Source organism: Hemibagrus wyckioides, linkage group LG19 (genome assembly GCF_019097595.1).
Source record: "Hemibagrus wyckioides isolate EC202008001 linkage group LG19, SWU_Hwy_1.0, whole genome shotgun sequence".
Classification (NCBI taxonomy): Eukaryota; Metazoa; Chordata; class Actinopteri; order Siluriformes; family Bagridae; genus Hemibagrus; species Hemibagrus wyckioides.
This window is the reverse complement of record NC_080728.1, coordinates 18485296-18502812: the sequence shown is the minus strand read 5'-3', so window position 1 is coordinate 18502812 and position 17517 is coordinate 18485296. Positions and strand designations below refer to the sequence as shown.

The 17517-nt window shown below is 32.6% G+C and overlaps 1 protein-coding gene across 3 annotated transcripts in view; it reads right to left on the bottom strand.

Moving 5' to 3' along the window:
* col7a1l (collagen type VII alpha 1-like) overlaps window positions 1-17517 on the bottom strand; it is a 112079-nt gene that overhangs the window by 32911 nt on the left and 61651 nt on the right. For all 3 annotated transcript variants that reach the window (XM_058417613.1, XM_058417611.1, XM_058417612.1), the window contains 9 exons: window positions 17416-17451; window positions 17281-17307; window positions 17114-17182; window positions 16444-16506; window positions 16240-16257; window positions 15582-15608; window positions 15469-15507; window positions 15336-15371; window positions 15091-15225 (listed from right to left, as the gene is read on the bottom strand). In XM_058417613.1, coding sequence (XP_058273596.1) covers window positions 15091-15225; window positions 15336-15371; window positions 15469-15507; window positions 15582-15608; window positions 16240-16257; window positions 16444-16506; window positions 17114-17182; window positions 17281-17307; window positions 17416-17451 — 450 coding nt within the window. The remainder of the gene's footprint in view (window positions 1-15090; window positions 15226-15335; window positions 15372-15468; window positions 15508-15581; window positions 15609-16239; window positions 16258-16443; window positions 16507-17113; window positions 17183-17280; window positions 17308-17415; window positions 17452-17517) is intronic.

Genomic DNA, 17517 nt, shown 5'->3' with positions numbered 1-17517 from the left:
TTTTAACTTTTTTGATTGTAATATTATTTAAAATATAAATATATTTAACAAAGATTGTTAATATGATAGTAAGTCTGTTCTAAGGAGACGTCTAGAGAAGGAGTCTCCATTGTCAGAGTTTTGAAAGTCCTAACTTTGATTTCTTTTCAAAAACAGGAAAGAAGAGGTGCATGTTCTGTTGCATTGAAGAGAATGTAAGAGAAAGCAACTGTATATATACTATAACATACTGATGTACTGCTATAACATACTGATGTACTGCTATAACATACTGATGTACTGCTATAACACACTGCTATAACATACTGATGTACTGCTATAACATACTGATGTACTGCTATAACATACTGATGTACTGCTATAACATACTGATGTACTGCTATAACATACTGATGTACTGCTATAACATACTGACGTACTGCTATAACATACTGATGTACTGCTATAACATACTGATGTACTGCTATAACATACTGATGTACTGCTATAACATACTGATGTACTGCTATAACATACTGATGTACTGCTATAACATACTGACGTACTGCTATAACATACTGATGTACTGCTATAACATACTGCTATAACATACTGATGTACTGCTATAACATACTGATGTACTGCTATAAAATACTGATATACTGCTATAATATAACATACTGATGTACTGCTATAACATACTGATGTACTGCTATAACATACTGATGTACTGCTATAACATACTGATATACTGCTATAACATACTGACGTACTGCTATAACATACTGATGTACTGCTATAACATACTGCTATAACATACTGATATACTGCTATAATATAACATACTGATGTACTGCTATAACATACTGATATACTGCTATAACATACTGACGTACTGCTATAACATACTGATGTACTGCTATAACATACTGCTATAACATACTGATATACTGCTATAATATAACATACTGATGTACTGCTATAACATACTGATGTACTGCTATAACATACTGATGTACTGCTATAACATACTGATATACTGCTATAACATACTGACGTACTGCTATAACATACTGATGTACTGCTATAACATACTGCTATAACATATTGATGTACTGCTATAACATACTGATTTACTGCTATAACATACTGATGTACTGCTATAACATACTGATGTACTGCTATAACACACTGCTATAACATACTGATGTACTGCTATAACATACTGATGTACTGCTATAACACACTGCTATAACATACTGATGTACTGCTATAACATACTGATGTACTGCTATAACATACTGATGTACTGCTATAACACACTGCTATAACATACTGATGTACTGCTATAACATACTGATGTACTGCTATAACACACTGCTATAACATACTGATGTACTGCTAAAACATACTGATGTACTGCTATAACATACTGATGTACTGCTATAACATACTGACGTACTGCTATAACATACTGATGTACTGCTATAACATACTGCTATAACATACTGATGTACTGCTATAACATACTGACGTACTGCTATAACATACTGATGTACTGCTATAACATACTGCTATAACATACTGATGTACTGCTATAACATACTGATATACTGCTATAACATACTGATATACTGCTATAACATACTGATATACTGCTATAACATACTGATATACTGCTATAATATAACATACTGATGTACTGCTATAACATACTGATATACTGCTATAATATAACATACTGATGTACTGCTATAACATACTGATGTACTGCTATAACATACTGATGTACTGCTATAACATACTCATGTACTGCTATAAAATACTGATGTACTGCAATAACACACTGCTATAACATACTGATGTACTGCTATAACATACTGATATACTGCTATAATATAACATACTGATGTACTGCTATAACATACTGATGTACTGCTATAACATACTCATGCACTGCTATAACATACTTATGTACTGCTATAACATACTGATGTACTGCTATAACACACTGCTATAACATACTGATGTACTGCTATAACATACTGATGTACTGCTATAACACACTGCTATAACATACTGATGTACTGCTATAACATACTGATGTACTGCTATAACACACTGCTATAACATACTGATGTACTGCTATAACATACTGATGTACTGCTATAACATACTGACGTACTGCTATAACATACTGATGTACTGCTATAACATACTGCTATAACATACTGATGTACTGCTATAACATACTGATATACTGCTATAACATACTGATATACTGCTATAATATAACATACTGATGTACTGCTATAACATACTGATATACTGCTATAATATAACATACTGATGTACTGCTATAACATACTGATGTACTGCTATAACATACTGACGTACTGCTATAACATACTGATGTACTGCTATAACATACTGCTATAACATACTGATGTACTGCTATAACATACTGCTATAACATACTGATGTACTGCTATAACATACTGATGTACTGCTATAAAATACTGATATACTGCTATAACATACTGACGTACTGCTATAACATACTGATGTACTGCTATAACATACTGCTATAACATACTGATGTACTGCTATAACATACTGATGTACTGCTATAAAATACTGATATACTGCGATAATATAACATACTGATGTACTGCTATAACATACTGATATACTGCTATAATATAACATACTGATGTACTGCTATAACATACTGATGTACTGCTATAACATACTGATGTACTGCTATAACATACTGATATACTGCTATAACATACTGACGTACTGCTATAACATACTGATGTACTGCTATAACATACTGCTATAACATATTGATGTACTGCTATAACATACTGATTTACTGCTATAACATACTGATGTACTGCTATAACATACTCATGTACTGCTATAACATACTGCTATAACATACTGATGTACTGCTATAACATACTGATGTACTGCTATAACACACTGCTATAACATACTGATGTACTGCTATAACATACTGATGTACTGCTATAACACACTGCTATAACATACTGATGTACTGCTATAACATACTGATGTACTGCTATAACATACTGACGTACTGCTATAACATACTGATGTACTGCTATAACATACTGCTATAACATACTGATGTACTGCTATAACATACTGATATACTGCTATAACATACTGATATACTGCTATAATATAACATACTGATGTACTGCTATAACATACTGATATACTGCTATAATATAACATACTGATGTACTGCTATAACATACTGATGTACTGCTATAACATACTGACGTACTGCTATAACATACTGATGTACTGCTATAACATACTGCTATAACATACTGATGTACTGCTATAACATACTCATGTACTGCTATAACATACTGATGTACTGCTATAACATACTCATGCACTGCAATAACATACTTATGTACTGCTATAACATACTGATGTACTGCTATAACACACTGCTATAACATACTGATGTACTGCTATAACATACTGATGTACTGCTATAACACACTGCTATAACATACTGATGTACTGCTATAACATACTGATGTACTGCTATAACATACTGATGTACTGCTATAACACACTGCTATAACATACTGATGTACTGCTATAACATACTGATGTACTGCTATAACATACTGACGTACTGCTATAACATACTGATGTACTGCTATAACATACTGATGTACTGCTATAACATACTGCTATAACATACTGATATACTGCTATAACATACTGATATACTGCTATAATATAACATACTGATGTACTGCTATAACATACTGATATACTGCTATAATATAACATACTGATGTACTGCTATAACATACTGATGTACTGCTATAACATACTGACGTACTGCTATAACATACTGATGTACTGCTATAACATACTGCTATAACATACTGATGTACTGCTATAACATACTGATGTACTGCTATAAAATACTGATATACTGCTATAATATAACATACTGATGTACTGCTATAACATACTGATATACTGCTATAATATAACATACTGATGTACTGCTATAACATACTGATGTACTGCTATAACATACTGATGTACTGCTATAACATACTGATATACTGCTATAACATACTGACGTACTGCTATAACATACTGATGTACTGCTATAACATACTGCTATAACATATTGATGTACTGCTATAACATACTGATTTACTGCTATAACATACTGATGTACTGCTATAACATACTGATGTACTGCTATAACACACTGCTATAACATACTGATGTACTGCTATAACATACTGATGTACTGCTATAACATACTGATGTACTGCTATAACACACTGCTATAACATACTAATGTACTGCTATAACATACTGATGTACTGCTATAACACACTGCTATAACATACTGATGTACTGCTAAAACATACTGATGTACTGCTATAACATACTGATGTACTGCTATAACATACTGACGTACTGCTATAACATACTGATGTACTGCTATAACATACTGCTATAACATACTGATGTACTGCTATAACATACTGATGTACTGCTATAACACACTGCTATAACATACTGATGTACTGCTATAATATAACATACTGATGTACTGCTATAACATACTGATGTACTGCTATAACACACTGCTATAACATACTAATGTACTGCTATAACATACTGATGTACTGCTATAACACACTGCTATAACATACTGATGTACTGCTAAAACATACTGATGTACTGCTATAACATACTGATGTACTGCTATAACATACTGACGTACTGCTATAACATACTGATGTACTGCTATAACATACTGCTATAACATACTGATGTACTGCTATAACATACTGACGTACTGCTATAACATACTGATGTACTGCTATAACATACTGCTATAACATACTGATGTACTGCTATAACATACTGATATACTGCTATAACATACTGATATACTGCTATAATATAACATACTGATGTACTGCTATAACATACTGATGTACTGCTATAATATAACATACTGATGTACTGCTATAACATACTGATATACTGCTATAACATACTGATATACTGCTATAATATAACATACTGATATACTGCTATAACATACTGATATACTGCTATAACATACTGATATACTGCTATAATATAACATACTGATGTACTGCTATAACATACTGATGTACTGCTATAATATAACATACTGATGTACTGCTATAACATACTGATGTACTGCTATAACATACTGATGTACTGCTATAACATACTCATGTACTGCTATAAAATACTGATGTACTGCTATAACACACTGCTATAACATACTGATGTACTGCTATAACATACTGATATACTGCTATAATATAACATACTGATGTACTGCTATAATATAACATACTGATGTACTGCTATAACATACTGATGTACTGCTATAACATACTGATGTACTGCTATAACATTCTGATGTACTGCTATAAAATACTGATATACTGCTATAATATAACATACTGATGTACTGCTATAACATACTGATATACTGCTATAATATAACATACTGATGTACTGCTATAACATACTGATGTACTGCTATAACATACTGATGTACTGCTATAACATACTGATATACTGCTATAACATACTGACGTACTGCTATAACATACTGATGTACTGCTATAACATACTGCTATAACATATTGATGTACTGCTATAACATACTGATTTACTGCTATAACATACTGATGTACTGCTATAACATACTCATGTACTGCTATAACATACTGCTATAACATACTGATGTACTGCTATAACATACTGATGTACTGCTATAACACACTGCTATAACATACTGATGTACTGCTATAACATACTGATGTACTGCTATAACATACTGACGTACTGCTATAACATACTCATGTACTGCTATAACATACTGCTATAACATACTGATGTACTGCTATAACATACTGATGTACTGCTATAACACACTGCTATAACATACTGATGTACTGCTATAACATACTGATGTACTGCTATAACATACTGACGTACTGCTATAACATACTGATGTACTGCTATAACATACTGCTATAACATACTGATGTACTGCTATAACATACTGATATACTGCTATAATATAACATACTGATGTACTGCTATAACATACTGATGTACTGCTATAACATACTGATGTACTGCTATAACATACTGATGTACTGCTATAACATACTGATATACTGCTATAACATACTGACGTACTGCTATAACATACTGATGTACTGCTATAACATACTGCTATAACATATTGATGTACTGCTATAACATACTGATTTACTGCTATAACATACTGATGTACTGCTATAACATACTGCTATAACATACTGATGTACTGCTATAACATACTGATGTACTGCTATAACATACTGATGTACTGCTATAACATACTGCTATAACATACTGATGTACTGCTATAACATACTGATGTACTGCTATAACATACTGATGTACTGCTATAACATACTCATGTACTGCTATAACATACTGATGTACTGATATAACATACTGATGTACTGCTATAACATACTGATGTACTGCTATAACATACTGATGTACTGCTATAACATACTCATGTACTGCTATAACATACTCATGTACTGCTATAACATACTGCTATAACATACTGATGTACTGCTATAACATACTGATGTACTGCTATAACACACTGCTATAACATACTGATGTACTGCTATAACATACTGATGTACTGCTATAACATACTGACGTACTGCTATAACATACTGATGTACTGCTATAACATACTGCTATAACATACTGATGTACTGCTATAACATACTGATATACTGCTATAATATAACATACTGATGTACTGCTATAACATACTGATGTACTGCTATAACATACTGATGTACTGCTATAACATACTGATGTACTGCTATAACATACTGATATACTGCTATAACATACTGACGTACTGCTATAACATACTGATGTACTGCTATAACATACTGCTATAACATATTGATGTACTGCTATAACATACTGATTTACTGCTATAACATACTGATGTACTGCTATAACATACTGCTATAACATACTGATGTACTGCTATAACATACTGATGTACTGCTATAACATACTGATGTACTGCTATAACATACTGCTATAACATACTGATGTACTGCTATAACATACTGATGTACTGCTATAACATACTGATGTACTGCTATAACATACTCATGTACTGCTATAACATACTGATGTACTGCTATAACATACTCATGTACTGCTATAACATACTGATGTACTGCTATAACATACTGATGTACTGCTATAACATACTGATGTACTGCTATAACATACTGATGTACTGATATAACATACTGATGTACTGCTATAACATACTGATGTACTGCTATAACATACTCATATACTGCTATAACATACTCATGTACTGCTATAACATACTGCTATAACATACTGATGTACTGCTATAACATACTGATGTACTGCTATAACATACTCATGTACTGCTATAACATACTGCTATAACATACTGATGTACTGCTATAACATACTCATGTACTGCTATAACATACTGATGTACTGCTATAACATACTCATGTACTGCTATAACATACTGCTATAACATACTGATGTACTGCTATAACATACTGCTATAACATACTGATGTACTGCTATAACATACTGATGTACTGCTATAACATACTGATGTACTGCTATAACATACTGCTATAACATACTGATGTACTGCCATAACATACTGATGTACTGCTATAACATACTCATGTACTGCTATAACATACTCATGTACTGCTATAACATACTGATGTACTACTATAACATACTGATGTACTGCTATAACATACTCATGTACTGCTATAACATACTGATGTACTGCTATAACATACTGATATACTGCTATAACATACTGATATACTGCTATAACATACTGACGTACTGCTATAACATACTGATGTACTGCTATAACATACTGATGTACTGCTATAACATATTGATGTACTGCTATAACATACTGATTTACTGCTATAACATACTGATGTACTGCTATAACATACTGCTATAACATACTGATGTACTGCTATAACATACTGATGTACTGCTATAACATACTGCTATAACATACTGATGTACTGCTATAACATACTGATGTACTGCTATAACATACTGATGTACTGCTATAACATACTGCTATAACATACTGATGTACTGCTATAACATACTGATATACTGCTATAATATAACATACTGATGTACTGCTATAACATACTGATGTACTGCTATAACATACTCATGTACTGCTATAACATACTGATGTACTGCCATAACATACTGATGTACTGCTATAACATACTCATGTACTGCTATAACATACTGATGTACTACTATAACATACTGATGTACTGCTATAACATACTCATGTACTGCTATAACATACTGCTATAACATACTGATGTACTGCTATAACATACTGCTATAACATACTGATGTACTGCTATAACATACTGACGTACTGCTATAACATACTGATGTACCGCTATAACATACTGATATACTGCTATAATATAACATACTGATGTACTGCCATAACATACTGATGTACTGCTATAACATACTCATGTACTGCTATAACATACTCATGTACTACTATAACATACTGATGTACTGCTATAACATACTCATGTACTGCTATAACATACTGATGTACTGCTATAACATACTCATGTACTGCTATAACATACTGATGTACTGCTATAACATACTGCTATAACATACTGATGTACTGCTATAACATACTGATGTACTGCTATAACATACTCATGTACTGCTATAACATACTGATGTACTGCTATAACATACTGCTATAACATACTGATGTACTGCTATAACATACTGATGTACTGCTATAACATACTGCTATAACATACTGATGTACTGCTATAACATACTGATGTACTGCTATAACATACTGATGTACTGCTATAACATACTGATGTACTGCTATAACATACTGCTATAACATACTGATGTACTGCTATAACATACTGATGTACTGCTATAACATACTGATGTACTGCTATAACATACTGCTATAACATACTGATGTACTGCTATAACATACTGATGTACTGCTATAACATACTGATGTACTGCTATAACATACTGATGTACTGCTATAACATACTGATGTACTGCTATAACATACTCATGTACTGCTATAACATACTGATGTACTACTATAACATACTCATGTACTGCTATAACATACTGATGTACTACTATAACATACTCATGTACTGCTATAACATACTGATGTACTACTATAACATACTCATGTACTGCTATAACATACTCATGTACTACTATACCATACTCATGTACTGCTATAACATACTGATGTACTGCTATAACATACTGATGTACTGCCATAACATACTGATGTACTGCTATAACATACTCATGTACTGCTATAACATACTGATGTACTGCTATAACATACTCATGTACTGCTATAACATACTGATGTACTGCTATAACATACTCATGTACTGCTATAACATACTGATGTACTGCCATAATATACTGATGTACTGCTATAACATACTCATGTACTGCTATAACATACTGATGTACTACTATAACATACTCATGTACTGCTATAACATACTGATGTACTACTATAACATACTGATATACTGCTATAACATACTCATGTACTGCTATAACATACTGATGTACTATTATAACATACTGATGTACTGCTATAACATACTGATGTACTACTATAACATACTCATGTACTGCTATAACATACTGATGTACTACTATAACATACTCATGTACTACTATAAAATACTGATGTACTGCTATAAAATACTGATGTACTGCTATAACATACTGATGTACTGCTATAACATACTGCTATAACATACTGATGTACTGCTATAACATACTGATATACTGCTATAATATAACATACTGATGTACTGCTATAACATACTGATGTACTGCTATAACATACTGATGTACTGCTATAACATACTGATGTACTGCTATAACATACTGATATACTGCTATAACATACTGACGTACTGCTATAACATACTGATGTACTGCTATAACATACTGCTATAACATATTGATGTACTGCTATAACATACTGATTTACTGCTATAACATACTGATGTACTGCTATAACATACTGCTATAACATACTGATGTACTGCTATAACATACTGATGTACTGCTATAACATACTGATGTACTGCTATAACATACTCATGTACTGCTATAACATACTGATGTACTGATATAACATACTGATGTACTGCTATAACATACTGATGTACTGCTATAACATACTGATGTACTGCTATAACATACTGATGTACTGCTATAACATACTGATGTACTGCTATAACATACTCATGTACTGCTATAACATACTGATGTACTGCTATAACATACTGATGTACTGCTATAACATACTCATGTACTGCTATAACATACTCATGTACTGCTATAACATACTGCTATAACATACTGATGTACTGCTATAACATACTGATGTACTGCTATAACATACTGATGTACTGCTATAACATACTCATGTACTGCTATAACATACTCATGTACTGCTATAACATACTCATGTACTGCTATAACATACTGATGTACTGCTATAACATACTGCTATAACATACTGATGTACTGCTATAACATACTGCTATAACATACTGATGTACTGCTATAACATACTGATATACTGCTATAACATACTGACGTACTGCTATAACATACTGATGTACCGCTATAACATACTGATATACTGCTATAATATAACATACTGATGTACTGCCATAACATACTGATGTACTGCTATAACATACTCATGTACTGCTATAACATACTCATGTACTACTATAACATACTGATGTACTGCTATAACATACTCATGTACTGCTATAACATACTGATGTACTGCTATAACATACTCATGTACTGCTATAACATACTGATGTACTGCTATAACATACTGCTATAACATACTGATGTACTGCTATAACATACTGATGTACTGCTATAACATACTCATGTACTGCTATAACATACTGATGTACTGCTATAACATACTGCTATAACATACTGATGTACTGCTATAACATACTGATGTACTGCTATAACATACTGCTATAACATACTGATGTACTGCTATAACATACTGATGTACTGCTATAACATACTGATGTACTGCTATAACATACTGATGTACTGCTATAACATACTGCTATAACATACTGATGTACTGCTATAACATACTGATGTACTGCTATAACATACTGATGTACTGCTATAACATACTGCTATAACATACTGATGTACTGCTATAACATACTGATGTACTGCTATAACATACTGATGTACTGCTATAACATACTGATGTACTGCTATAACATACTGATGTACTGCTATAACATACTCATGTACTGCTATAACATACTGATGTACTACTATAACATACTCATGTACTGCTATAACATACTGATGTACTACTATAACATACTCATGTACTGCTATAACATACTGATGTACTACTATAACATACTCATGTACTGCTATAACATACTCATGTACTACTATACCATACTCATGTACTGCTATAACATACTGATGTACTGCTATAACATACTGATGTACTGCCATAACATACTGATGTACTGCTATAACATACTCATGTACTGCTATAACATACTGATGTACTGCTATAACATACTCATGTACTGCTATAACATACTGATGTACTGCTATAACATACTCATGTACTGCTATAACATACTGATGTACTGCCATAATATACTGATGTACTGCTATAACATACTCATGTACTGCTATAACATACTGATGTACTACTATAACATACTCATGTACTGCTATAACATACTGATGTACTACTATAACATACTGATATACTGCTATAACATACTCATGTACTGCTATAACATACTGATGTACTATTATAACATACTGATGTACTGCTATAACATACTGATGTACTACTATAACATACTCATGTACTGCTATAACATACTGATGTACTACTATAACATACTCATGTACTACTATAAAATACTGATGTACTGCTATAAAATACTGATGTACTGCTATAACATACTGATGTACTGCTATAACATACTGCTATAACATACTGATGTACTGCTATAACATACTGATATACTGCTATAATATAACATACTGATGTACTGCTATAACATACTGATGTACTGCTATAACATACTGATGTACTGCTATAACATACTGATGTACTGCTATAACATACTGATATACTGCTATAACATACTGACGTACTGCTATAACATACTGATGTACTGCTATAACATACTGCTATAACATATTGATGTACTGCTATAACATACTGATTTACTGCTATAACATACTGATGTACTGCTATAACATACTGCTATAACATACTGATGTACTGCTATAACATACTGATGTACTGCTATAACATACTGATGTACTGCTATAACATACTCATGTACTGCTATAACATACTGATGTACTGATATAACATACTGATGTACTGCTATAACATACTGATGTACTGCTATAACATACTGATGTACTGCTATAACATACTGATGTACTGCTATAACATACTGATGTACTGCTATAACATACTCATGTACTGCTATAACATACTGATGTACTGCTATAACATACTGATGTACTGCTATAACATACTCATGTACTGCTATAACATACTCATGTACTGCTATAACATACTGCTATAACATACTGATGTACTGCTATAACATACTGATGTACTGCTATAACATACTGATGTACTGCTATAACATACTCATGTACTGCTATAACATACTCATGTACTGCTATAACATACTCATGTACTGCTATAACATACTGATGTACTGCTATAACATACTGCTATAACATACTGATGTACTGCTATAACATACTGATGTACTGCTATAACATACTGATGTACTGCTATAACATACTGATGTACTGCTATAACATACTGATGTACTGCTATAACATACTCATGTACTGCTATAACATACTCATGTACTGCTATAACATACTGATGTACTACTATAACATACTGATGTACTGCTATAACATACTCATGTACTGCTATAACATACTGATGTACTGCTATAACATACTGATATACTGCTATAACATACTGATATACTGCTATAACATACTGACGTACTGCTATAACATACTGATGTACTGCTATAACATACTGATGTACTGCTATAACATATTGATGTACTGCTATAACATACTGATTTACTGCTATAACATACTGATGTACTGCTATAACATACTGCTATAACATACTGATGTACTGCTATAACATACTGATGTACTGCTATAACATACTGATGTACTGCTATAACATACTGCTATAACATACTGATGTACTGCTATAACATACTGATGTACTGCTATAACATACTGATGTACTGCTATAACATACTGATGTACTGCTATAACATACTGCTATAACATACTGATGTACTGCTATAACATACTGATGTACTGCTATAACATACTGATGTACTGCTATAACATACTGCTATAACATACTGATGTACTGCTATAACATACTGATGTACTACTATAACATACTGATGTACTGCTAGAACATACTGATGTACTGCTATAACATACTCATGTACTGCTATAACATACTGATGTACTACTATAACATACTCATGTACTGCTATAACATACTGATGTACTACTATAACATACTCATGTACTGCTATAACATACTGATGTACTACTATAACATACTCATGTACTGCTATAACATACTGATGTACTACTATAACATACTCATGTACTGCTATAACATACTGATGTACTGCTATAACATACTGATGTACTGCCATAACATACTGATGTACTGCTATAACATACTCATGTACTGCTATAACATACTGATGTACTACTATAACATACTCATGTACTGCTATAACATACTCATGTATTGCTAAAACATACTGATGTACTACTATAACATACTGATGTACTGCTATAACATACTGATGTACTGCTATAACATACTCATGTACTGCTATAACATACTGATGTACTGCTATAACATACTGATGTACTACTATAACATACTGATGTACTGCTATAACATACTGATGTACTACTATAACATACTCATGTACTGCTATAACATACTCATGTACTGCTATAACATACTCATGTACTACTATAACATACTCATGTACTGCTATAACATACTCATGTACTACTATAACATACTCATGTACTGCTATAACATACTCATGTACTGCTATAACATACTCATGTACTGCTATAACATACTCATGTACTGCTATAACATACTCATGTACTGCTATAACATACTCATGTACTACTATAACATACTCATGTACTGCTATAACATACTCATGTACTACTATAACATACTGATGTACTACTATAACATACTCATGTACTGCTATAACATACTCATGTACTGCTATAACATACTCATGTACTACTATAACATACTCATGTACTGCTATAACATACTCATGTACTGCTATAAAATACTGATGTACTGCTGTAAAATACTGATGTACTGCTATAACATACTGATGTACTGCTATAACATACTGATGTACTGCTATAACATACTCATGTACTGCTATAACATACTGCTATAACATACTGATGTACTGCTATAACAACAGTGTTAACAGGAACTACACGTTAAAATGTAACTACAAATAACTAAGTACATAAATATTGCACTTATTGGCGAACTGCTGTAGAATAAGAGAAATAAAGCACACTGAAACATGCTGCAAACATCTGGGTGCTTCTCATGACCTTGTGGTGGACTGACATCACTTCCCTAACTATTTTGTCCCCAATATATATGATTCTGAGCCTTTTTTCAGCATTAAAATGTACAATACACTGCACTTTTCATGATTAAATAATTAAAATAAAGCTTACAGTGTATTCAGTGATGATGTTGGAGTCAGGGTTTATCCTCCGTTCTTTGGTTCTTTTCTTCGTACTGATTTCATGCAGTAGTTCCTCCATACCATCCTGGAGCAGTCTGTCAATTAAGGCCTTCAGCAGGGAAAGCTGAGAAGAAGTTAAGGATTATAATGCATGCAGAAATGTGATTTTTAGAAACTGTTTCCTGTTGTGTAACATGACAAAACTTGTGATAAATTTTGATTTCAGAAGCGTACCTTAATTCCATATGATTCAAATAATGCCTCGATGTGCTGAAATAAAATAAATAAATAAAAATTACATATTTAAGACATATATACACATAAATTGAAAAAAAAAACAACAAAAAAAAACTAATTTATAGCCTACCTTCATTTCAACACCCTTCCCTGGCAAACCAGTGTCACCCTGAGCAAGATTAATAAACAATTAGTGACAAAAACTATTTTTTTGTTATAATTAATTTAAACAAATAAAAATACCTTCTCTCCTGGATCTCCTTTTTCACCCTATTAAAAAAAATTAACAAAATGAATAATATACAGCTTACATTCTTTCACATATACACTAATCAGGCATAACATTATGACCACCTGCGAAATATTGTCTTTTGCTGCCAAAACAGCCCTGACCCGTCATGCACTGTGTATTCTGACACCTTTCTATCAGAACCAGCATTAACTTCTTCAGCAATTTGAGCAACAGTAGCTCGTCTGTTGGATCGGATCACATGGGCCAGCCTTCTCTCCCCACGTGCATCAATGAGCCTTGACCGCCCATGACCCTGTTGCCGGTTCACCACTGTTCCTTCCTTGGACCACTTTTGATAGATACTGACCACTGCAGACCGGGAACACCCCACAAGAGCTGCAGTTTTGGAGATGCTCTGATCCAGTGGTCTAGCCATCACAATTTGGCCCTTCGTCAAACTCGCTCAAATCCTTACACTTGTCCATTTTTCCTGCTTCTAACATCAACTTTGAGGACAAAATGTTCACTTGCTGCCTCTAATATATCCCACCCACTAACAGGTGCCATGATGAGGAGATCATCAGTCTTATTCACTTCACCTCTCACTGCTCATAATGTTATGCCTGATCAGCGTATGTATATATAGTTTATTCATAAATTGTATCCTACCTTCATGCCAGGAGAACCCTATGTACACACACATAGAAATGAGGAAAGGAAAAATTATGGAAATTATTTGAAATATCAAACATATTTATAAATGTCAGACAGATCCAAAGTTTCATATATTATATTCTACATATTTTAATTTGGGTAATTAATTCTTTGTATATTTATTTGCATTTTGAAGACAATCAAATGATCTGCTCTCACCGTCGCTCCAGGAAGACCCACTGATCCTGTAAATGCTGTTTTAAAATCATCTATTGAAGCACCCTATGGATTAAACACAACAGCAGCCTAATTAACCTAACCAGATGTGAACTAGGAGCTGATATACTCATGTTGAGTTATGCAGTAAAGGTGTCTGGGAAAAAAATCAGGGAAAGAAAATGCGGACTACAGAAGGTGGTTTGTGTATTCTCTTGTATTTCAGTGCAATATTGAAGCAAGAGACGATTAAAAAAAACATTTCTCTAAAAAAGACTAATACAACGATATATATAAATGAGAAGAGCTTTGAAATAAATATCTAGAATGTAAATATATTGCTGCATGAATTGTCTTGGTTGTAATTGTCACATTACATGACTTCCACTTTTATTCTACAAGCTTCGTCCAACACATCCTATTATTATATATATATTTTTGTAAATAATGGATGCTGGGATTTAATTGTGCACTTAACAAGACGAAAGATATTAAATTTAGCAATCTAGCTATTCTCAAAGCTTATAATTTGCCAGTCTTTTGGTCCATCTAATATTGAATGTAAAAAAAAGGATTAAGAGTATAATATTTAAGCTTTTTGTGAATACTGACGCATGCGTTTTCTTTATGAATATGGAACATAATGAATAAATGGTATGTAAGTGGCCTGTACCTCGGGCACTACAACAGGAGGACCAGGCAAACCTGGAGGACCTGCATCTCCCTTCGGTCCATCTTTACCCTGACGAGACACACAGGTTCCTAAATTAAAACCAGGACTAGAAATGAAACTGCTTTATTTAATTTAATTCAAATTATTGGACTTTTTTAAGTTCTTACAGCAACACCAGGTTCTCCTTTCTCTCCCTGTAGCCACAAAAACATAGTGTTAAATGTTTCTTTTAATAATAATAATAATAATAATAATAATAATAATAATAATAATAATAATAGAGTCAGGGTCTTTTTGCCAACCTTTTTCCCATCACTACCCCTGAGTCCTTCTTGTCCCTAAAGTGAGAAAAAGATTTTCAGATCTCTATAAAAAATATATATAAATATATATATATTTATATA